At 36.7% G+C, this 24078-nt stretch overlaps 1 protein-coding gene across 3 annotated transcripts in view; it reads right to left on the bottom strand.

Annotated features, from left to right (window-relative positions):
- trio (trio Rho guanine nucleotide exchange factor) overlaps window positions 1-24078 on the bottom strand; it is a 996553-nt gene that overhangs the window by 103756 nt on the left and 868719 nt on the right. For 2 of the 3 annotated variants that reach the window (XM_090387950.1, XM_090387952.1), the window contains one exon: window positions 10563-10643. The exons of the other annotated variant lie outside the window; for it this stretch is intronic. In XM_090387950.1, the coding sequence (XP_090244076.1) occupies window positions 10563-10643 (81 nt within the window). The remainder of the gene's footprint in view (window positions 1-10562; window positions 10644-24078) is intronic. 3 annotated transcript variants of the gene reach the window in all.

Below are 24078 nucleotides of genomic sequence, written 5' to 3'. Positions count from 1 at the left end.
TGGGATCTATCCAGTTATATTAAAGGAGGCAGCAAAGGAAGTAAGCAAACCCTTAGCCATAATTATGAGAGCTTCCTTGGACTCAGGGGAGGTACCCATAGACTGGAAATGTGCAAATGTGACCCCAATTCACAAAGGAGGATCAAAGGCTGACACAAGTAACTATAGACCGGTGAGCTTAACTTCTGTTCCAGGAAAATTAATGGAGGCACTGGTTAAAGAAGCACTGCAGGATCATTTAGACAAGACTTCAGTTATAGCTCAGACACAGCATGGTTTTGTTAAGGGGAAGTCTTGCCTGACCAACCTGATTGGATACTATGATGCAGTCACAAAAGAACTGGATGCAGGGAATAACTTTGATATTATATACTTGGATCTTAGAAAGGCTTTTGATACTGTTGCACATGGAAGACTGCTACACAAACTGGAGCAGTGTGACATTGGAGGCAAATTGCTGCTATGGATAAAGGGGTGGTTGAGTGGGAGAAGACAGAGAGTGGTAATCAATGGACACTGCTCATCGTGGACTAATGTTATTAGTGGAGTCCCTCAGGGCTCAGTGTTGGGTCCATTATTGTTTTCTGTATTTATAAATGATATTGATGATGGTATATCAAGCTTAATGTCCAAGTTTGCAGATGATACAAAGGTTGGCAGGGTTGTCAAGGACACTACTGACACTATGCTGCTGCAACAGGATCTGGAAAGTTTGAGCAGATGGGCTGAGAGGTGGCAAATGAAGTTTAACATTGAAAAATGTAAAGTACTACACATGGGAAACAGCAACCCCAGAGCAACGTATCAACTCTGTGGTACTACACTGACAGTGGTAGAGAATGAAAGGGACTTGGGGGTGATTGTGCAGGCAGATATGAAGTTCTCTGAGCAGTGCAGACGGGCTGCAAGAGTAGCTCATGGAGTATTGTCAATGATTTACAGGAATTTTTCCAGCAGGGATAAGGAGGTGATTATTCCATTGTATAAGGCAATGGTCAGGCCACACCTAGAGTACTGTATACAGGTCTGGAGGCCTCATTTGAAGAAGGATGTAGAGCTGCTGGAACGAGTACAGAGAAGGGCAACAAGATTAGTGAATGGAACAAAGGGGTGCTCTTACGAAGAAAGGCTTAAGTTTTGCAAATTACAGTGTCTGGAGACTAGGCACCAGCGAGGTGATCTGATAGAGGTGTATAAAGCCTTGAATGGTTTAAGCATGCTCAATGCTGATGGGATTCTTCCTCTAGCTCAGAAAAATCACCTGACAGGGCATAAATTCAAATTGAGGAAAGAGAGATGTAGGATAGACGTGCGGAAATTTGCCTTTAGCCAGCGGGTGGTTGGTTGGTGGAACAGACTGCCATCCCTTGTGGTGGAGGTTGATAGCCTAAATAAGTTTAAGGCTCAGCTGGACAGGTATTTTGAACGAACAGAGGGGTGAAGTGGAAGTGGGTTTTTTTTTTTTTTTTTTTGGCTGATGCTGCATAAGCTTGCTTTCTTGCATCAAATGCCTCTAGTAATGCTAATGCTAATGCTAAAGTCACCGATAACTCCATATATTAACACTGAAACAAAATAACTCAGAATCAATCAAGCTTCTGACGTAAAGTCTTCAAGAGACGTTAGCATCAGAATCGTCTGCTCCCAGTAAACAAGCCCGATGCAATTTTTGCCCTTCAATTTGTGACAACAAAACTAATGTGAAATGCTACATGTGCAATAAGTATTTGTGTAAAGTTCATGTCACACAAATGAACTGCCTTAATTGCAAACACTTTAGAGTTGAAATTTTTGTTTATTTGCAAATTATAAACATTTTCTACTTTACCATTATTATAATATATATCCTTATACCAAACAACACCGTTTCTGTTCTTACATAATAAAATATTTACTTCACATCATGTTTTCATTTCCTAACAAAAACTTATAAAGTACATTGGGCTTATATGACCCACGGTACAAGTATATAGCAGATATAAGGAAAACAGCAGGGTTAAGGCATTTCAAGATAAAGCCAATGTTGGCAATAATTTAGATTATCTGGCCCACAGTTACATCACTTGGAAACAATGCAGTTGATAAGTTTGGTTCACTGAGTTGTTGATATGACTTTCATTGTCTGAGTAGTTGTGTTTGTGGAGAAAAAAAAAAAAAATGTTTAGGCAGTGAGTAATGTATCAGTTTTGAAAGACTTTTAAACTAAAAAATTCTAGCCTTGAGAGAATAATACAAGTAACCTAGCTTCTAGGTAATGAGGGCTATCATAAGAGTGCACATTATTAGGTGATCTGATTGAGGTGTAATAAAGCCTAGAATGGTTTGAGCATGCTCAATGCTGATGGAATTCTTCCTCTTGCTCAGAATAATCATTTGAGAGGGCATAAATTCAAATTGAGGAAAGACAGATGTAGGATAGATGTGCGGAAGTTTGCCTTTAGCCAGCGGGTGGTTCGTTAGTGGAACAGACTTCCATCCTTTATCGTGGAAGTTGATAGCCTAAATAAATTTAAGGCTGATCTGGACAGGTACTTGGAATGAATGGAGGGGTGAAATGGGCGTTTTTTTTTTTTTTTTTTTTTGGCTGATGCTGCATAAGCTTGCTTTCTTGCATCATATGCCTCTAATGCTAATTATGAGAGCATCCTTGATTCAGGGGAGGTGTCCACAGATTGGAAATGCAAATGTATCCCCAATTCATAAAGGGAAATCAAAGGTGACATGAATAATTACAGACCTATTAATGTAACTTCTGCTCCAGGAAAAATAATGGACCAATTTGATTGGATACTACGATGTGGTCACAAAGGAACTGGATGCAAAAAATAATTCTGATACGATATTCTTGGATTCAGTATACTGAATCCAAGAATATATCTTGGATTCAGTACAGTATTCTTGGACACTGCAATACAAATTGGAGCAGGTGTGGCATTAAAGGTACGTTGCTGTTATGGGGGGGGGGGAGAGAGAGAGAGAGAGAGAGAGAGAGAGAGAGAGAGAGAGAGAATCAATGAAAACTGCTCTTCGTGGACTAATGTTATTAGTAGAGTACCTCTGGGTTCGGTGTTGGGCCCATTGTTGTTTATTATATTTATCACTGATATTAATGAAGGCATATCAGGCATGTCCAAGTTTGGAGATGATACAAAGGTTGGCAGGGTGGTTTGACAATAATGAGGTTTGCTACTGCAACATGATCTAGAAAAGTTAGGCAGATGGGCTAAGAAATGGCAATTGAAATTTAACATTGTTAAATGCAAAGTACTGCATACGGGCAGCAGTAACCTTAGAGTAACATACGAACTGTGTGGTACTATACTAAGGTTAGTGGAAAATGAAAAAAGACTTGGAGGCAATCATGCAGTCAGTCAGTTATGCAGCTCTCTGAGCAATGCAGACAAGCTGCCAGAACAGCTCATAGGGTTTTGTCAGTGATCAGACCACAAATTGAGTATTGCATACAGCACTGAAGGCCTCATTATAGGAAGTATGTAGAGCTGCTGGAAGGAGTACAGAGAAGAGCAACAAGAATGGTGAGGGGAAAGAAGGGGTGCCCTTACTAAAGAAAGGCTTCAGTTTTGCAAATTGCAGTTGCTGGAGACTAGGCACTTCCAAGGTGATCTGATTTGAGTTAAGGTTTTGAATAAGCTCAAGCTGATAGGATTCTTCTTCTTGCTCAGATTATGCACATGAGGGGAAACAAATTCAAATTGAGGAAGGACAGTTGCAGAACAGATGTGCAGAAGTTTGTCTTTAGCTAATGGGTGGTTGACTGTTGGAACACACTGCCATCTGTTGTTCTGGAAGCTGATAGTTTAAATTAATTCAAGGAAGAACTACACAAACTACTGGAGGAAATGAGCAGGTGAAATGGGAGATGTTGTGGCTTTTTTTTTTTTTTTTTTTTTTTGGATGATGCTGTATAAGCTTGCTTTCTTGCATCACTTGCCACTGCTAAGTATCGGTGTTAGCATGGAAAAATGACGAAAGAAAGTCAGCCTTAACAACAACAAAAATTACACCCTTTCCATATCAAAGTCTAACAATTTCTTGAGGGAACGACCTCAGGGTTAAAGATAATCTTCCCACCTGTCATATCCTGTATCTATACAATGGAATTGTAATACAAAAAAAATTAAATACAATTCATTATCCTGAAAACCCTTTCTCATAGCAAATTCAATAAGTACATAATCCACATTGCACAAGGCAATGCAAATGTGGCATTAATTTGACCAGTCTGTCTGGCATGCCATTTCTCTCATATGTTAAATGTCCCACATATGAGGATTCTTGAACCATAATAGGTGTCTGTAGCTCAGGATCCATTTGTAAGGTGTATTTCATGAATCAGAAAGGATGGTATCATCTATTCTCTCACCTGTTCATTTGCACATGAATCTTACACAATGAAGTCATATTCAGCAATAACACCTCTTGAAGTGTTTAAACTAATACAAGGGGTGACTGTTACCAGTGCCACCAAAGGATGCAATTTTATGTAGTTTTTCAGACTGGCAGTAGTTTGTCATTTCCACTGCTTGGGGAAATTAGTCACATTTTAAGATATTTCTGAATTAGGAAATGTCTATATAACAAAGACAGATTGCCCATGTATGGTTGAGTGAAACTGATCACTGGTTGAGCGAAGTAACAGAAACAATGGTGCTAGGTTTTGGCTATGAATCAGTTTATTTTGTAAAATCTGTCATTATCATGTTTTCAAGTGTAGGAGACAAGTTCACGGCTTCTATTGGTTGCTGATTTGTATTGTCCACCAGTGCCCAAATGTAGCAATGTTGAAACAGGGGAGAGTGGATTTCTCCCTCCTTCATGTAGCTGTAGTGCCACCTAAAGATCAAGAAGCTAAGATTAATTTGTTAGTGGAGTTTGAGTTAAAACAACAACAAAGGACGAAGTTATTATTTCTTAAGTTAGATACCACATTCATATATTTATCAAGAATACATAGAAAAGGCATTATATTTTATGTCATTAATAACTATTTATAATTTATATTTTTCAGCACATCAATGAAAACAGAAATATGTTACTAATTTTAGAAATGAGTATTACTGTAATATTAAGTAATGGGGCTCTTCATATTGTAATAAATATAGAAGTTAATAAAGTACTTTTACATAAGTGTTATTAACTAATGGTTGTTCAATGCTCATGGCACCGTTTAGAATGGGTATTCTTTTTCTGCTTATTCCATTTTCTAAAATAATTCTGGGAAACTTTCTCTAAATACACAGTAAATGTTTTGCAGTTTAAAGGATAAGAATGAAACCAACATTCGCTTTTCTTAATTCTATTTTGTTTCAAATATTGAAATAGAGTAAGGAGATTAATGACAATATCATCCTCCTCACAAGATATTTTACACAACCAACCGAAAACAAATTGCCCGGTGTGCAAAACAATCACTGTTTTGCACACCGGGCAATGTTATAACTGCATCAGTCCAATGGAATGCCTTAATGAATGAAAATTTGTTGACCAACAAAACACTAAATACAATCAGATTTTTGAATAAATTGGATTGTTTTTATTTATTCCAAAATGTCAGAGAGGAAAAGAGGTGTTCAAATAACCTTGCCCTGGTTCCCACCAAGGATTCCAACAGGTTTGGTTTGGATTTTATTGGCGCATTAGCAACTAAGGCTATAATGCACCAGGGAGTCCAACAGTATTAAGTATATAATAGTGCAGGATCCAATAGTGGGTAGTATTCAAAATGTATACAAAATGTTATAAAATGGATAATGCCAAAAGAAATTTCAGTATCAAAGGAATGAATGAGAATTTCACTTTCAGAAGGGTGGGAGGACTGTAGCAGTTTAAAGTATTTCTTGGGTTCTGTTAACTGAAGGGACAACTATATCTTGTTTGCAGGGTTATATCTGTAAAGATGTTTCTAGTTAATTCCTGGACTAAAATTAATTTTTTGCAAGTATAGCAGTGGACACCTCTTCATATTTTACTTTAGAAGTATTAAGAAGAATAATGCTTATTTTTCATGGAGAATAAGAATCTGTACTTATAGTCTCTAATAACCAAATTGCATTTTATCTTCCTCGTCCAGAAGACCAGAATATTGGTCTTCTGGATGAGAGCTAGGATAGATAAGGAAACCAAAGGTTTTTCTGACCGCTTTTATTATTTTTAATGGACACCAAGCAAAAGAGGTATTAAAACCTACAGTACTTAGTACCACGTATGGCACGAAGGTTGAAAAGATGAAAAAAAGTGTGTACCCTGTACACATGAAAGATGTTTTATGTAAAAACAAAATTAAAATCAGAACCATTTTAAAACTGAACAGCTAGAACCGAAGTTATGAATGATGTAACGTTTTATGCTGATGCCTGCTACTCGCTCTACCGAATCAACGTTAGTAACATTAGCATCACACTTCAGTCTGAAATATTTAGTATGAACAATGTAATGTTTTATGCACATGTCCGTTACTTACTCTACTGAATCAACGTTTGGAAGAGGTTAGCAAAATCCAAGCCAATAGCCTAATTACCCATCTGATTGCAACAATACAAGTATTTGTATTGTTGCAATCTGTATTTTTGTTACGTTCCATTGTTAGGTGCTGCTAACATCAATAATTTAACATCAATAATTGATCTTGTCTATAAATCTGAGTGTTGTTGAAGGTAAGCACAGCAGTAGAAGAATCCTTTTTTGCAAGATATAAGATAAGACTGAGTTTTGAAACGATTGAAATAACTATGTTATCTCTGACTAACTAAGTTAACTATAAAAAAAGTTGTCAAAGTATAAGATGGAAGCTTATTTAGAAGAGCTTTATGCCAAACAAGATCAAAAGCCTTTGAAAGGTCAAGAGTAGCTGCTTGAGTTTCGCCAAATTTTTCCACTGAATTTGTCCACAGATGGGTAACATAAGCCAGTATATCACCAGTGGATCAACACTGACAGAATTCATGTTGGTGATCACTGATCAGATGGAAGGTTACCAGATAGTTTAGTCAGCTATTCTCCATCATGTTAGAAAGAGTACAAGTGCAATGGGATGATAATTGGATAGGAGGGATTTGTCATTCTTTTTAGAAATGGGCTAGATATGAGCAAATTTCCAAGAAGGAAAAACACCAGTGAAATAAGAAAGTGTAAAATGGCAACACAGAACAGAAATAAGCTCAGGAGCAAAAAGTGGAGAAATACCATCAGAACCTGGTGTTTTCTTGGAATCAAGATTGTTAAAAATTCTGATATCCTTTTGATGAAAGATTACAGGAGGCACTGAGTGGAGGGTATTGAAAAGGTAGGAAGTGGCATGATTATCTTCTTGTCCAAGCTGTTAAAATTATTTCATTGTCTTAGGCAGTGAAATAATTTTAACAGCTTGGATAAGGAGATAATTATTTCAAGAGCATCAATACACATGACTTAGAAGAAAAGTAGGAAGCTAGCAGGTCAGCTTTATATTTAGCTGAGTTGGCAATAAAACCATCTGGTTTTGACACAGATGGGCAAAACTTGTAGCTTTAGTATGAGACCAGAATGCTCAACTGCCATTTGAACAAGAAGCAAGTTTTATACTCTTAGCCTGTTTAAAATCTAGTTTGGCCTGATTAATAACCGCTTTACAATTGTTGTGAGCTTTGGTGTAGGTAGAAAATGAACCCGAAGATTTGGATGCAAGACAAGTGCAACATGCAACATCCTTATCTTGAACAGCCTTAGCACATTTATTGAAAAATCAAGGAAGGTTTAGATGAATGACAAGATTTTAAGATGGAGTGTGGAATAAAGGATTTCATCCCTACAAGAATAATTTCACTGACATGATCTGAGAAAATGTTGACATCAGAATATTAAAAACAGTAATTCAACCAAGGAAAAGAAATCTTGTAGATGATCCCATTTTACATTCGTGTAATACCAAACAACACTGGGCTGAGAATCCCAAGCCATGAGAAAGAGGCTCCATTGGAGAAGAGACCATCACCAAGCTGGGATCTGAGGTGTCTAAAGGACCACTCACCTCAACCATGCTGTTGGAAGGGTTTTTTGTGAGAAAAAGATGAGGAATGTTGGATGTATGTTACGACTGTCTGATATTCTGGCAGGTAAACGAACAATCTGTGCAAAGTCATTAAGTAATTGCAGAAGTCTCAGCATCTCGACCAGCTGGGTCTGTGTGACTATAAAACAGACATCAGCTGAAGTTGTGAACATTAAACTCATCAAGGAAAATTACCTCATTATTAGGAAAGTTTGAATGGAGAAAGTCAAGTTTCAAAGAGTTCCAAGTGATTAGTGGAGTTGGGAGAATGATAGAGGCAACAGATGAATTTGAGTGAATGGGGTAGAGAGACTTTAAACCAAGCGGAGATTCCAAATTACTAAGTCTCTGACAGGGAATATCAGAGGAGACATATACACAAGTACCATATTTGACACAAAAGGAATCATGCAGTGAATAATTAGGACAACTCAGATGAGCAGTAGTTGATTCAACTGATAATTGGGATTCTGTCAGAAAAAGTATTTGACAGACTAAGTAGAAATGGGCATCATTGAGATTGGAACTGAAACTATGTATATTTTTGAAATGAATGAGGAAGCGTTTTGGAGGTGTAGGTCTTTTCACAGATAGGTTTGGTTTATCAGTTTGACTATTCATGATGTACTGAGTAGGAGGAAAAGGTTGGGGGATATACATGAAGTAATGAAATTTTTGGATATAGTGTACACCCAGCACCTTGACATAGCATGGCTTTGATAATGCTCCTCCCCCCCCAAGTGCACATTACTTGGACACAGTCTCTCTCTCTCTCTCTCTCTCTCTCCAGTCCCTAATCTGGCAGAGTAAAGGCAGTGAGATTATACACTGACTAATCTGGAAGCATCCAAGAGAGTTACGAATCTTACTATCTAGCACCAGCCTGCAAACACCATTTTAGAACTGTACCCTTGAGATGTAGAGAATATTGGAACTCACCAGGATGACATCATAACCTCAAAAACCATGTATCATACTGCATGATGGAACAGATGGGGGGGGGGAATAGTTTGCTGAAGCTTTGTTCTGGAGTCTGAACATGGGTTCTAACTATTTCAAGCCAAAGTAGTATGAGAATATAAGCAAAGTAGTATGAGAGTTATCTACCATTTAGTATGCCTGGTAACACAGAGGGATGAAATTCCTCTGTGTGGTCTGGAAGCTACACCTGAATCCCTTCTTACATTTGTTTGAACCTGAGTGGTCATCTCCACTATACAAGGTGCCATATTTCACGACTTGCACATGGGGGTTATATTCAGGGTTACTTACTAACAGTCCCACCATTGTGAAAGTGCAAGCAGAGGATTTGGTTGTCACAGAAGGACCAGATGTTCCCAAAATTCAGTCCACTTGAGTTGAGTGTCACTGAGAGAATGTCTGTGACAGCCTCAAGGACCTGTGTACAGTTTTGGGAACCCAAATATATAAAACTGTTCCATACATATATGGAACAGTTTTATATATTTTATAGTTGCTCTCATAAATACTTCTATTACTACTTTAATTAAAGTAAGAAGGGCATAGATGATTGCAAAGAACCTTGTTCAAACTGAAAACTGTTCTCTGTTGGCAATTTGTTACTCACTTTGTTTTCCTGTAAGAAACAAACAATCAAAACTAAATAAACAAAGTTGGTGTTTGATCAGCAATTTTGAGGTAAAACACTCAAAATCTATCACCACAGAGAAAGAACAAACAAGTACACACTATCAATGACCCATGAAAACTTTGCATGGATGACTACAAAAGACAGATTTCCAGTGATTTGTAAAGATCAGTCTGTCAGACTGAACTAAGAAAGAGTGTGTCATATAATCCATGAAACATAAGACTAAAGAGAGGACTATCTATTTTCTGGTAATAACCACAATTGCTATTTTGTGTATTACGCTTTGTGTGTGTGTTTGATGGCCAATTTGCATTCTCTCTCTCTCTCTCTCTCTCTCTCTCTCTCTCTCTCTCTCTCTCTCTCTCATCAACTAACTACAGCCACAAAGAGACCTTCAGAAAAATTTCTCCAGTCATCAATGAGATTTGAATCAATCCAGTCCTCTACAAATGAGTAAAAAGTGGCAAATTCAATATACTGTCACAGAGGAAACTGTAAACAATTTTATTATTCATGAAATATCAGTATTTTAAAAAAAAAATCATTATAAAGATTTAATTTTCATCTACAAGGCACTTGATTTATGCAATATTTTAGCAGTTCAGAAATTTGTAATTAACAGAAAAAACAATACAGAAAGTCACAAAAAATACGGTAACTTGCAATTATTAAAGAAACAATAACACAATTATATTTCTAATTAAAAGTATGCAGATGTGGATATTTACACACACACACACACACACACACACACACACACACACACACACACACACACACACACACACACACACACACACACACACACACACACACACACACACACACACAGCAAAGCGTGCGGAAGATAATGTGTCCATGCAAACATGCAAATGGAAGAATAAATCTGCCATCAAGACACACCATTCTCTCTTTGACTATCTTTTCAATTTCTGAAGCCATTTCTGCTGAAATAGCACCTTCTGATGGTGGAAGGATCACAGGCTACATAAAAGGAAGAAGATGAAGACTCTAAGACACTAAGATTCGATATTAATCTTTTTTATTTTAAATGATAAAAAATAATCAAATTAAAATTAATTAGCCCTTGTCCATAATCAGCTTGTTTCTTATTGTTTACACTGCAGCAATCATTTATTTAAATGATTGCTGCAGTTGATTGTCTAAAAATTCATATTTTGTCTAACAAAGAATTGAAACATTAACTTTACATTTTATATTAATCTTAGGATTGCATACCAAATTTATGGTTTTTCCTAAGGAGCCTTTCATTTGCACAGGCATTTGTTTGAGAATTGTCAAAAGGGAACAGAAACTGTCTTGGCTGCCAGAAAATTTCTGCACTTGAGGATATTATTCAGTTTTGGGGACAAGTGGAAATCACTATGGGCTTGAGAAAAGAATTGGTGTTTATTCGGTTCAAATTGTGACAGCCAATTCTACTGCCAACTTATGGGAGAACGTATTGAATGGTCTTCTCTGTTGACATCCCTCATATACAACTGTGTGTATAAAAGAAAGGCACATAAGAAAAATGATAAAAGTTGGTGCACAATTTAAAGATATACATTAATTGCAATAAACTTTACCTTGACTTGTAAGTTTCACATATACACTCAGCAGCCAATAAAATATAAATACCTACCATGATGGTATTTTTTTTTTTTTTTTTTTTTTTTTAATGTAAACCCCAAATAGTACTTAGTACTGTGCTTGGTTTGGAGGTTGAGAAGACGAAAGAAGATATTTATTTGTTGACATTGGACTCGAACTTCTGTAGACTGTAATTTTCATGAAATACATACGAAGGAAGATTGTTCCAGAAAACGGCAGTTGAATGAATAAACGGGGAAGATGAAAAGTTGGTTCTGTGAGTTTGAAGTTGGACAGTAAATGGATGTTGGCTGCACGTGTTCAGACTGTTTTGAAAGAGAGAGCGGGAATTATAGAAAACAATTCAGAAGAATAGCGCCTGTGGAAGTATCTGTTCAAGAGGCATGCAGCAGAAACAGTACATCTATGAGACAGTGAGTGGAGAGACTAATCATTAATTAACCTAACTGCCCTCTTCTGAATGGAATCAAGAAGCCTGAGAGAGGTTTTGGGGGCACCACCCCAGATGTGGGAACAATATTGCATGGCAGGGCAGATTTGCGATTTATACAGAGTGAGCAGCTGTTTGGAAGAAAAGTAACACCGAGAGCGAAAGAGAAAACCAAGTTTTTTAGATGCAGAGGTAGCAATATTTGTAATGTGCTTGTGCCAAGAGAGATTAGAAGTCAGGGTAATCCCAAAAAGAGACATATCATTTTGCCTAAAAATTGGAGTGTCACTAAAGATAAGCATAGGAGCAGAAGAATCCTTTTTGCGAGATATAAGACAAGACTGAGTTTTAGAAGGGTTGAAATCAACTAAGTTGTCTTTGCCCCACTGGAGAATTATCTGAAGATCGCCATTTAAGGAATTGGTAGCAGATTTCCGAGAAGTTGAAGCTGATTGAGCAGGGCAAGGTTTCTCAAAATGGAAAGTAGAATACAATGTGCTATCATTGGCAAAACTATGGATAGGATTTCCAGTCAATGGAAGTTCATTAATATACAAGAGGAAAAGAGTGGGGGAAAGAACTGAAACCTTGGGGGGACACCAACATTAGTGGAAAAGTTAGAAGACAGAGAGCCATCACCCTCAGTGAGCGATCAGAGAGAAAATTGGATAACCAATTACAAAAAACAGTTGGCAAACCATAAGATGGAAGCTTGTTTAGAAGACCTTTATGCCAAACACGATCGAAAGCCTTTGAAATGTCAAGAGCAACTAATTCACTGAACCTTTCCATTGAATTAGTCCATAAATGGGTAACATAAGCCATAATATCACCGGTGGATTGACACTGACGGAATCCATACTGGCGATCGCTGATCAGACAGAAGGTTTCTAGGTAGTTTAAGAGTTGGCAGTTAATTGATTTCTCCATTACTTTAGAAAGAGTAGAAGTAATTGCAATGGGACGATAATTGGACGGGAGAGATTTGTCACCCTTTTTAGGAACTGGCTGGATATGAGCAAATTTCCAAGCATAAGGAAAAACACCTTTGGAATAAGAAAGTGAAAAAAAGGTGGCAAAGAATAGGAGTAAGTTCAGGAGCACAGGTTTTGAGAACAAGTGGAGAAATACCATCAGGACCTGGAGCTTTCTTAGCATCAAGATTCGTCAAAATCCTTCTGACATCATTTTGATGGAAGACCACAGGAGGCATTGAATGGAGCGTGTTGGGAATGGTGGGAGGTGTTTTACCAAGATCATTAATACATGAGTTGGAAGAAAAATGGGATGCTAGCAGGTCAACTTTATCCTTGGCTGAAGTGACAACAGAACCATCTGGTTTGGATAGAGGTGGAAGCAGAGATGGGCAAAAGTTGCGGCCAATAGCTTTGGCAAGAGACCAGAATGCTCGGCTACCATTAGGACAAGAACAAAGAAGCAAGTTTTCTACTCTTAGCCTGTTCAAACTCTAGTTTGGACTAGTTAATAACTGCTTTACAATTGTTGCAAGCTTTGGTATAGGCAGAAAATGAAAAAGGAAGAATTAGAAACAAGCCAATTACAATATGCAACATTCTTCTCTTGAAAAGCCTTAGAACATTTAATGGAAAAACAAGGTTTAGATAAATGACGAGTTTTAAAGTGGAGTGTGGGATAAAGGATTTCATTCCTGCAAGAATAATTTCACTGACACGATCTGAGCAAACGTTGACATCAGAAGTTTTGAAACAGTAATCTGACCAAGGTAAAGAAAAAAAGAAATCTCGCAGGTCATCCCATTTTGCATTCTTTTAATGCCAAACAACACGAGGTTGGGAATAGCCATGAAATAAAGGCTCCATTGGAGAAGAGACAATCACCAAGTTGTGATCTGAAGTGCCTAAAGGATCTCTCACTTCGACCGTGTACTTAGAAGGGTTGTTTGTGAGAAAAAGATCAAGCGTGTTGGCTGTATGATTAGGATTGTCTGGTATTCTTGTAGGTAAATGAACAATCTGTGCAAGGTCATTAGTAATTGCAAAAGCCTCAGCATCTCGACCAGCTGGGTTGGTGTGACTAGAAAACAGAAGCCAGCTGGAGATGTGAACATTAAAATCACCAAAGAAAATTACCTCACTGTTAGGAAAGTTGGACTGGAAAAAGTCAAGTTGCAAAGAGAGGAAGTCAAAGAGCTCCAAGTGATTAGTGGAGTTGGGGGAATGGTAGAGAGATTTTAAGCCAGAGAAGATCAAAGAGAAGAGACTTCAAATTGCCACATCTCTGACAGGGAATATCAGAACGGACATATGCACAAGTACCACCTTTGAGGCAAAAGGAATCATACAGCGAATAATTTGGGCATCTGAGATGAGCAGTAGTTGAATCAACTGATAACTGAGATTCTGTCAGAAAAAGTACATGGGGTTTGGCAGACTGCAAGTGGAAATAGACATCGTTGAGATTAGAATTGAGACCACATATATCTGTGAAATGAATTAGGAAGTGTTTGGGAGGTTTAGATCTTTTCGCAGATAAGCTTGCTCTATTAGTTTGACAATTCATGGTGCATTCAATAGTAAGAAAAGGTGGGTGGCACATGCTGTATGAAGTAATGAAATTTTTGGATATGGCGTACACATGGTAAGAATATACCCAGATCTTTGACATAACATGGCCTCGGCAATGCTCCCTGCATACACACTACTCGGACTCCCTCTGGTCACTATCTGGCAGAGTAGAGGTAGCAAGATTATACACTAGCTGATCCAGAAGCCTCCTAGAGAGTTCCCAATGTGTTCAGTCCAGTGTACTAACTAGCGGCCGGCCTGCGAACACCGTTTTAGAGCTGTACCCTCGAAATCTAAGGAATATTTGATCTCGCCACGATGTTCATCATAACCTCAAAAGTCATCAATCATACTGCATGATGGAATAGATAGGGAAGGGTTGACCGGAACTTAGCTCTAGAGACTAAACATGGGTACCACCACTTCAAGCCTCCAATAAGCAAAGTGGTGGTATTGCACCGGTTGATGAGAGTCATCTACCACCTAGTACTGCCTGGTAACATAGAAGGGCAGCCTTCCTCCATGTGATGTGGGCACCACACCTTGACCCCTGCTTACGTCAGTTCACACCTGGGTGGTCACCCACCATGTACTTGTGCATGGAGGTTATACCCAGGATTACTAACAGTCCCACCATCGTGAAGGTGCAAGCAGAGGATTTGGCTGTCACAGACTGTCCGGACTTCGCCGAAATTGGGTCCACTTGACTTGAGTGTCACCCGAATATCAGTTCCATCAGCATTTTAGACTCCCAGGTAGCAAGTACAGCTTCTATGGCATATCTGAGAGAATGTCTGTGACAACCTCAAGGACTTGGAATACATACTAACGCTCACACATTAGTATGTATTCACAACATACTAATGTGTGAACATTTGTAAAGTGATAATTATAATTATATCAATCATGGCAAAAAAAAAAAAAAAAAAAAAACACAACACAAGCATTAAACTGGTTTTTTTTTGCTCTTCCCCATGAAACAGCACATCTAGTTGACTGTCTTCAAACTGATTGTACAAACAGATTGGCAAACTACTCACTTCCACAACAGATGGTAGTTTGTTCCAACAATCAACTACCTGCTGGCTAAAAGCAAACTCCTGAACATCTATTTTGCAACCATCCTTCCTGTGAAAGATGAATAATGCTATCAGCATTGACCTTGCTGAATTCATTCAAAGCCTTAAACACGTCAATCAGATCACCTAGCAGGTGCCTGGTCTCCAAACACAGCATTTTGCCTTTCTTGGTAAGATCACCCTTCTGTTCTCCTTATTAATTTTGTTGCCCTTCTCTGCACCTGTTTCAGTATATCTACATCCTTACTAAAATGAGGCCTCCAGACTTGTATGCAGTACTCAAGATGCAGCCTAAACACCTTATACAATGGAATAATCACCTTCTTATATATGCTAGTAAAACTCCGGAATGCCTGTAAACGCTATGAGCTGTCCTGACAGCCTGTCTGCACAATTACTTCCCAGGTCTTTTTCATTTTTCACAACCCGAGTGTAGTAGCACACAGTGTTAATCTGGGATTACTGTTACTCACATGCAGTACCTCGCATTTGTCAATGTTAAACTTCAACTGCCATTTCTCAGCCAATCTGCCTAATTTTTCCAGATATTTTTGCAATAGCATAGCTTTCCTTGATTGCTGTCATTAACCACCCTGCCAACCTTGGTAACATCTGTAAACTTAGGCATTAAGCCTGATAAACCTTCATCAATATCATTTATAAATAAAGAAAACAATGGGCACCGCACTGAACCCTGAGACACTCTATTAATAACATTAGTCCACAAAGAGCAGTGTCCATTAATAACCACTCTCTGTCTTTTCCAACTCAACCATCCCTTTATCCATAGCAGTAACTTGCCCTTAATGCCAACTGATCCAATGTGTACAGTGGTCTTTTATGTACAACAGTGTCAAAAGTTTTCCTGAAATCCAAGTGTATGATGATAAAATTTTTTTTTTGCATCCAGTTCTTTTGTTATTGCATAACAGTATCCAATCAGGTTGGTTTTGAAAGAAGGTTCTGTAAACTTCACTCACATCTCTTTTTCTCCAATTCTCCAGATCCTAATTCCATTGAATGCATAGAGGAAAAATCTGAATGTGCTGTATAACATATAGAACCACTAGTGATTACAGTGGTGGTTCCACATATTATACAGCCCAAAAAAAACTGCTTATTTGAACCAGCCTAACAAGAAGTTAAATCACTAAATCCATATCTGGATTTGGTGATTTAACGGTCTTCATACCATGGTGTTCAATCCATTATCCCATGACTGGGAGAAAGGAAGGGAGAGAAGAGAGCAGGAAATGCTATTTAGATGATTGTGGTCATATTTTAATGGCCACTGAATGCATATTCGGGTGAGTATTTTAATAAGAGTAAATTCTGATGCAAAATTAGAATATGATTCTAAAGCTTAATTTTAACAACCAGTTTGAGGAATACCATTTTAAATTTCAAAATTATTTTTAAACCATTTTTTATTATTAAAATTACATTAGAGTAAATATTTGAGAGCTAGCCAATATTAAATGTATTCTAATATAAATTTAATACAAATTTCAGAGAAGGTGTATATATAATAAGTGTGATATTCACATATAGCACTTGCACACAAATATACAAGGTGTTTCAAAAGTGTGGTCAATAATTTAAAGGTGAACTACAATATGCAAAAAAGCCTAGTAAACATGGGTCCTTAAGAGTATTGTTTTTGAGATATTGTACATTTCTAGTTGGGACCCATCACTGACAAGGTTTGGTTTGAAATTTTACTGGCACATTAGCAGCAGTGGCTATTATGCGCTACACTGACAAGGTAAACTGTACAGAGTTGGGATCCACCACTGATTTGTTTAGGTTAGGTTATGCTCATTCTCTCCCTTTCCCCTCTCTCAATGCTCTGAGACGTAGCAGGCATACTAGTACTTGTCAAAGGATAGTCAACATGGAAAGAGGTTACAGCAACAAAGAGTATGTGGACATGCATTGCATGTATGGTAAAACCAACAGCAGTGCACTCGAGGCTGCACATTTGTACCAAGAAGAATTTCTCCACCGAAGGCAGCCCAACAGGTGCACATTCATCAGGGTACATCAACGCCTTAGAGAACATGGAGTACGAGCATGTAGGCTAAAAAGCATAACACCTGATGTTGAGGAAAGGGTGTTAGCAAGAATAGAACAAAATCCAGGAATTTCGACAAGGAGGGTTGCTCTGCAAGAGCATGTACTGAGTTATAGCAGTGTGTAGCAAATTTTACATTGCCAATTACTGTACCCCTACCATATCCAGCATGTACAAGGTCTCAGCAATACAGACTACCTCCCAGAGTGAACTTCTGCCAGTGGATGCAACAACAGTGTGTCCTGAACTCCCAATTTTTAAACAACATTTTGTTCACTGGTGGTATTTTTTAATTTTCATAACTGTCACATTTGATCTGACGAAAATCCTAATGCAATTCACGAGTCATGACATCAGTAACGTTTCTCGTTGAATGTCTGGGCAGGACTACTAGGAGACCATCTAATTGGACCACACTGTCTGCCAAACAGGCTAACAGGAGAGCTGTACCATCAGTTCCTGCAGAATGTTCTTCCAGACCTCCTTGATGATGATGATGATGATAATGTTCCACTCCAGCAATGCCAGAACATGTGGTTTATGCATGATGGCACACCGGCACACTTTGCTCGAGCTGTGACTCAGTATCTAACTAGAAAGTATGATCAACCGTGGGTAGGTAGAGGTGGGCCTGAAATGTGGCCTCCCAGATCACTAGACTTAAATCCTAAAAAGTTTGGTGCACACTTCTGACATTAACACAGCTGAGGAATTGCATGGTCGGGTTGAAGGAGCCTTTCAGAAAATCAGAAATGACCCAGGAATGCCTGAGAGGATTCGTAACTCAATGCAGAGAAGACTACAAAGCTGTGTACGGATGTAAGGCCAGCGTTTTGAACACCTTTTGTAACATCCTATAACATGTAACTTCTGTAAAATCTCGTGGTGTTGAAAACATAAATTAAAATGTATTATCTTTTGGTTAATAAAACCACCCTTTGCAAAGGATTCACAGCTTTTTGCTAAACTTATGCTCCAATAGTCAGTACCGGATCTTAATAGAAAATGTGCATTATCTTGAAAAAGGTTCATTTGCAGCCCGATGTTCACTGGAACTTTTTTGCTTATTATAGTTTGTATTTTCGCCTTTAAATTATTGACCATCATTTTTGGAGCACCCTGTATAACAGTTCAAATAAATACCATATATTACATATATAAGAAAAGCATAATAAATTAAACATAAACTTGTTTATGTTTAATTTATGTTATGAAAGGAGAGGGATGACAAAAAATTTGCTATTACAATTAGAAACACATTAACACGCACAATAATATATGATAATAACAAAAAACAACTGTTGTTATAATAATGACATTTATATGCATATAAATGTCAAGCAAGTACCAAAATTTTTGGTACTTGCTTTAATACTTGGTATTAAAGTCTTTAATACCAAGACTTCGGTATTAAAATATAAATAATTTCTGAAGTAATATTTAATAAGCTATTTCTTTCAAATTGAACAAATCTGAGATTGAAAACCATAATTTTAAAAAAAAGTATAAGAAGTTTATACTATCATGCGCAAAAGATATTTACAGACAGAATGCTACCTCGTAATACAACAACACAAGTGGACTGAATGAAAACAAATTTATTATCACTTATGAGTAAAATCCCACTGGATTACAGATAATTTTTTTTTTTTAAAATAAATAACAATAGTTCATATAATAAAGAAAATATACTATTAAAGATGTAGTGGCATCTACATTTCATGTAGATGCCACTACATCTAAGAAAGAAAGAAAGAAAACAAAATATATTAAGGAACTTTTCTGACTCACTGATAATCAGATTATGTTGGGAAAAAACTTGTGCAATTAAGATAGTAAGTAGACTAAGATTTTCTGCAAAGTGGATAAAAAATCCTAATACACAACAAAAATTAAGACTAGTGGAGGATGCAAGCATTACTCACACATTACTGAAATTACAATTATGCAATTAAAAAGGTCTTTCCATTAGGAAACCTTTTTTTGGGGTAATGATAAAGATCTTTCTTATCTTAGCTACAGTACTTTCAAATAATTTATAAACTGTGCCACTACCAACGGTTTTTAAATTATTATTATTATTATTTTTTTTTTTTTAAGTTTGAAGTTCATTAAAAATATTGATTAAATAAGAAATAAATTCAAAAAATAGCAAGGGCTTAATTTTTCAGTACTCACCATGATCGATCTGCAATTGTTATGTTTTGAATGGCAAGAGGTGACTAGCTTTAAGGTGATTGGTTCTTAAATTAAGGGGTGGGTAAATAGTAATTATGATGGAAATGGGATTAAAATATGCGCAAGGAAGTAGAAGTGCACTAACTCCGTCCTTGGTTGTCATTAAATTGGGTTAAATTGGGAATCTCTAAATAGTGAATAAGCCAAAAGTCGTAACGAAGGACTTTCGTTAAAAAACGTCTTCAGTTGGCAAGTTAAATGAAAAGGGAATGCGTACTGTATTTAAGAAGAATTTTGTAATCCCGTGATGCACTTTGTTACTTGCGGGAATCTCAGATTGGCAAGATTCCCGTAAGTAACCGGAGAAAGATTGAAGGGGAGTTTCGCATTTATATCGGAATGGTGATGAAACCATTCTATAACGAGGGCTTCGAATTGTAAAATTTTGTAACTGTTTTTTAATTTTAATATGGAAATAGCTGAGTCAACTAAGGGAGTATGGTTGTTGGAGTGGGCAAAGTAAGTAAGTTCAGTGCTAGATTGTCCAGTTCTGAAGCTATTGTAGTGGTAGTATGCTCTGGTATTGGATGATTGGGTTGATCCGAATTTTGTTGTGGTACTACCAATGTAACAGGTGTTATAATTGTGTTGACATTTTATTAAATAAATAATATTATTCATTTTGCTTGTTGGATATTTATGTCTTTCTTTATATTTATTGAAAAGTGATCCGAGTTTGTTATAAGTGGAAAAAATAAGAGTGATGTCTGTACCTGCAAATATTCGCCGAAACTGTCCTGCAAGATTACTATGATAAGGAAGGACAAGACGTGTTTTACTATTTATGATGTGTTTTATGGGGTTATTGATATTATTTTTTGCGATGGAAATGGTATGTTGGATTAATTTTGGAGGGTAATTTCTGGCTATGAATTTTTTTGTGAGATATTGTAACTCATTGGATAGGTCATCTTGTGAGGTGCTGAATTTAATGGCGTCGTAGATTTGGTTATAGAGAACGGATTTTTTTATGTTGAAAGGGTGGTGTGATGTGAAATGTAGGAATTTCCCTGTGTGTGTATATGTTTTCTATAGATCTTAGTTCCTAGTTTAGTACCTGTTTTATATATGGTGAGATTGAGAAAATTAATTTGTTTATTGGTTTCTATTTCGAGTGTGTATTTAAGTATCTCGTGAATTGAATTGAATTTTGTAAAAAGATTATCAATTATAGTTTTGTTTCCTATTAAAAGAACATCATCGGCGTATCGCATGTATAACTTTATCTCGGAAGGGTAAGGTTGTAGGATTTTATTTTCAACTGTGGCTAAGTAAATTTAGGAAAGGGGAGCAGAGATGCCCGTGTAACCCGAATATTTGTTGGAAGATCTGATTGCGAAATCTGAAATTCCTAGCGTCTAATAGTAGAGAGGTGAGTTCTAAAATATTGTTTATAGAAAGGGAGGTGCGATTAATGAGACTATTGTCGGAAGTTAAATATCCACGAAGAGCTTGTAAAGTGAAAGGAATATGTACATTGGTGTATAGTGATACGACATAAAATGGTGCTAGAATATCATCGTCAGCGATTATGGTGGTTTTAATTTTCTCAAAGGTTTGGTTGGTATTACCGATTTTAAATTTGGAAAACCTGGTGAGTGGAGATATGATTTTTACTAGAAATGAGGATAGGTTTGCGAAGGCGGATTTACTAAAAGAGATAATTGGTCTTAAGGTGGCCCGGTTTATGTAGTTTGGTAATTCCAAACATATGGGGGAGAACATTGCTTCGTATGACAATCTGCTGTAAGGTATGTAGGGTGATTACTTTATTAGACCGGAGTTTTCTAAGGATAATGTCAAGCTTGTTTTCTAATTTGGATATATTATAGGAATTATTAATTATATAGGTGTCTTGGTCTGCTAGAATTTGTTCCATTTTTTCTATATAAGTGGCTTTATCTAAAATTACTATGGTATCTCCTTTGTCTGCTTTTTGGATAATAATGTCGGGGATTTTACTTAGTTTATGAATATCATTGAGTTGTTGTTTGGATATATTAGATTGGGAGGGGAGTTTTGAGTTAATAATAGTGTTAGTCTGATGTAAAATGTGCCATTTGTCAGGATGATGTCGAGTTTTGTTTGAAGTTCAATAATACTTTATTTTATGGGATATTGATGACTTTTTATCGCAAAGTTGAATCCATGCTCTAAACTTGCGATTTTGGTAGGAGTGAAAGTTTTAGAAGGAATGTTAACTGTGGAAATTTGTGGAGCCATTATTTTTGTTTCCTGGGTAAGTGTGATCCATTTTTTAGAATGTACATTTTTTAATACGTATATTGTTGAGGTTTGTGAATTCGATCCAGGTATTAGGTTGCATGCTTCTCTTAAGTTTAAATTTTAAATAATGTATCTGGTGCTGCAGCTGATATTTCTTATTAAATCTTTTCCGTAGTTCATCTCGTATGATGGCGATGGAAGTTTGATGCACGATGCATGGGTACTTTTTGTAGATTTTATTTGGAAATATACGGGTGAATTTCAGAATCACATTGTGATTTAGGCATTTCTGTAGAAAGGTGATATGTAATTTGTTAATGAAATGCTTGATAAGTATTTGTGAAAATTGTATCTTACTATCTGGCAAGTTCAAAGGCATTGGGATGAAAATTAGATAGACGGTGCAGATTAGGTGTATTTTATGCGTTAAGGAAATCTAATAATTGGACACTTAGAAGTTATAGTATGTCTTAAAGTACTGTTTTATTGGACTAAATTCAAAAAAATAGCAAGGGCTTAATTTTTCAGTACTCACCTTGATCGATCTGCAATTGTTATGGTTCGAATGGCAAGAGGTGACTAGCTTTAAGGCGACTGGTTCTTAAATTAAGGGGTGGGAAAATAGTAATTATGATGGAAACAGGATTAAAATATGTGCAAGGAAGTAGAAGTGCACTAACTCCGTCCTTGGTTGTCATTAAATTGGGTATCTATAAATAGTGGATAAGCCAAAAGTCATAACGAAGGACTTTTGTTAAAAAAGGTCTTCAGTTGGCAAGTTAAATCTCACCAATCTGTTACTTGCAGGAATTTCACCAATCTGAGATTCCCGCAAGTAACAAAGTGCATCACGGGATTACAAAATTCTTCTTAAATACAGTACGTGTTCCCTTTTCATTTAACTTGCCAACTGAAGACGTTTTTTAACGAAAGTCCTTCATTACGACTTTTGGCTTATCCACTATTTAGAGATTCCCAATTTAATGACAACCAAGGATGGAGTTAGTGCACTTCTACTTCCTTGCGCATATTTTAATCCCGTTTCCATCATAATTACTATTTACCCACCCCTTAATTTAAGAACCAATCACCTTAAAGCTAGTCACCTCTTGCCATTCAAACCATAACAATTGCAGATTGATCAAGGTGAGTACTGAAAAATTAAGCCCTTGCTATTTTTTGAATTTAGTCAAATAAAACAGTACTTTAAGACATACTATAACTTCTAAATTTAATTTCCAATAATCACTCAGTTGCTCTTGCATTGAAAGTTATTGTCAGCTTATTGTTTTTTTTGCCAAAATAATTATGGTCTTTTGCATTTTACACTTCAAAAATAAAATATACTTATTTATAAAATCTTGCTAGCCACTTAATAATTTTCTTTATTTTATTTTTCTGGTCATCACTATAAGAATATGCTAAATACACAATCAAAATGATAGTATTTTATTCATATATTATTTATAAAAAATGACCTATGTTATGTTATTTTGATTTTTAGGAGCATTAGCAACTAAGGACATATTGTTCCGGGGATATGCGGTGGTCATTCCATGACCTTTCCACATCCTCCGTATTTTGTGGTCATGGGCTCGAACCCCGGTCTAATCAAGAAGCATGTGCTACGCACTGCTGCTCCTACCCACCTGGCTATGGAAGTGCCATAAAAAAAAAAAAAAAAAAAATGACAAAAAAGAATATTACAGATCGAGTGTCACTAATCCGGCGGCGTTGGGACCTGTGGGGTGCCAGATTGGTGAGTTTGCTGGATCATCGGTGGTTATTTTAGCACATACAGTTTACTCAACAGCTAACCACCTCATCCTACCTTTACTACATTGATTGCCAAGCTAGTTTAAGAAAAAATTTCCCCAGGGACCAAACAATATTTAGCAAATAATTTGTTTAGTAATTCTAAAATAAATATTGTAATGTCAGTGTTGTCCTTTTTTCGCTTAAAATATTAAAAAAAAAAAAAGTGTCTTTTTTTTATGTGGCCAACGTGGCCCAGTAGGTTACTTAATTTCTTGAGAAGACATGTCGGCCACACACATGTGACACTATTATGGCATACATATGAAGTTCGTTTGTGATTAGTTTATTGCGAGCGCTGCAATAAAATTATTGTGATAAGATAAACTCTCAAACGTTGCAATAAGTTTGTCAGTATTGTCAGATTTTGTGAAAACAAGTTCGTTAGTGTGCTGTA

The sequence above is a fragment of the Mastigoproctus giganteus genome, chromosome 13 (assembly GCF_048544385.1).
Source record: "Mastigoproctus giganteus isolate SK-2022 chromosome 13, ASM4854438v1, whole genome shotgun sequence".
NCBI classification, from domain to species: Eukaryota; Metazoa; Arthropoda; class Arachnida; order Uropygi; family Thelyphonidae; genus Mastigoproctus; species Mastigoproctus giganteus.
This window is presented reverse-complemented; position numbering and strand designations above follow the sequence as displayed.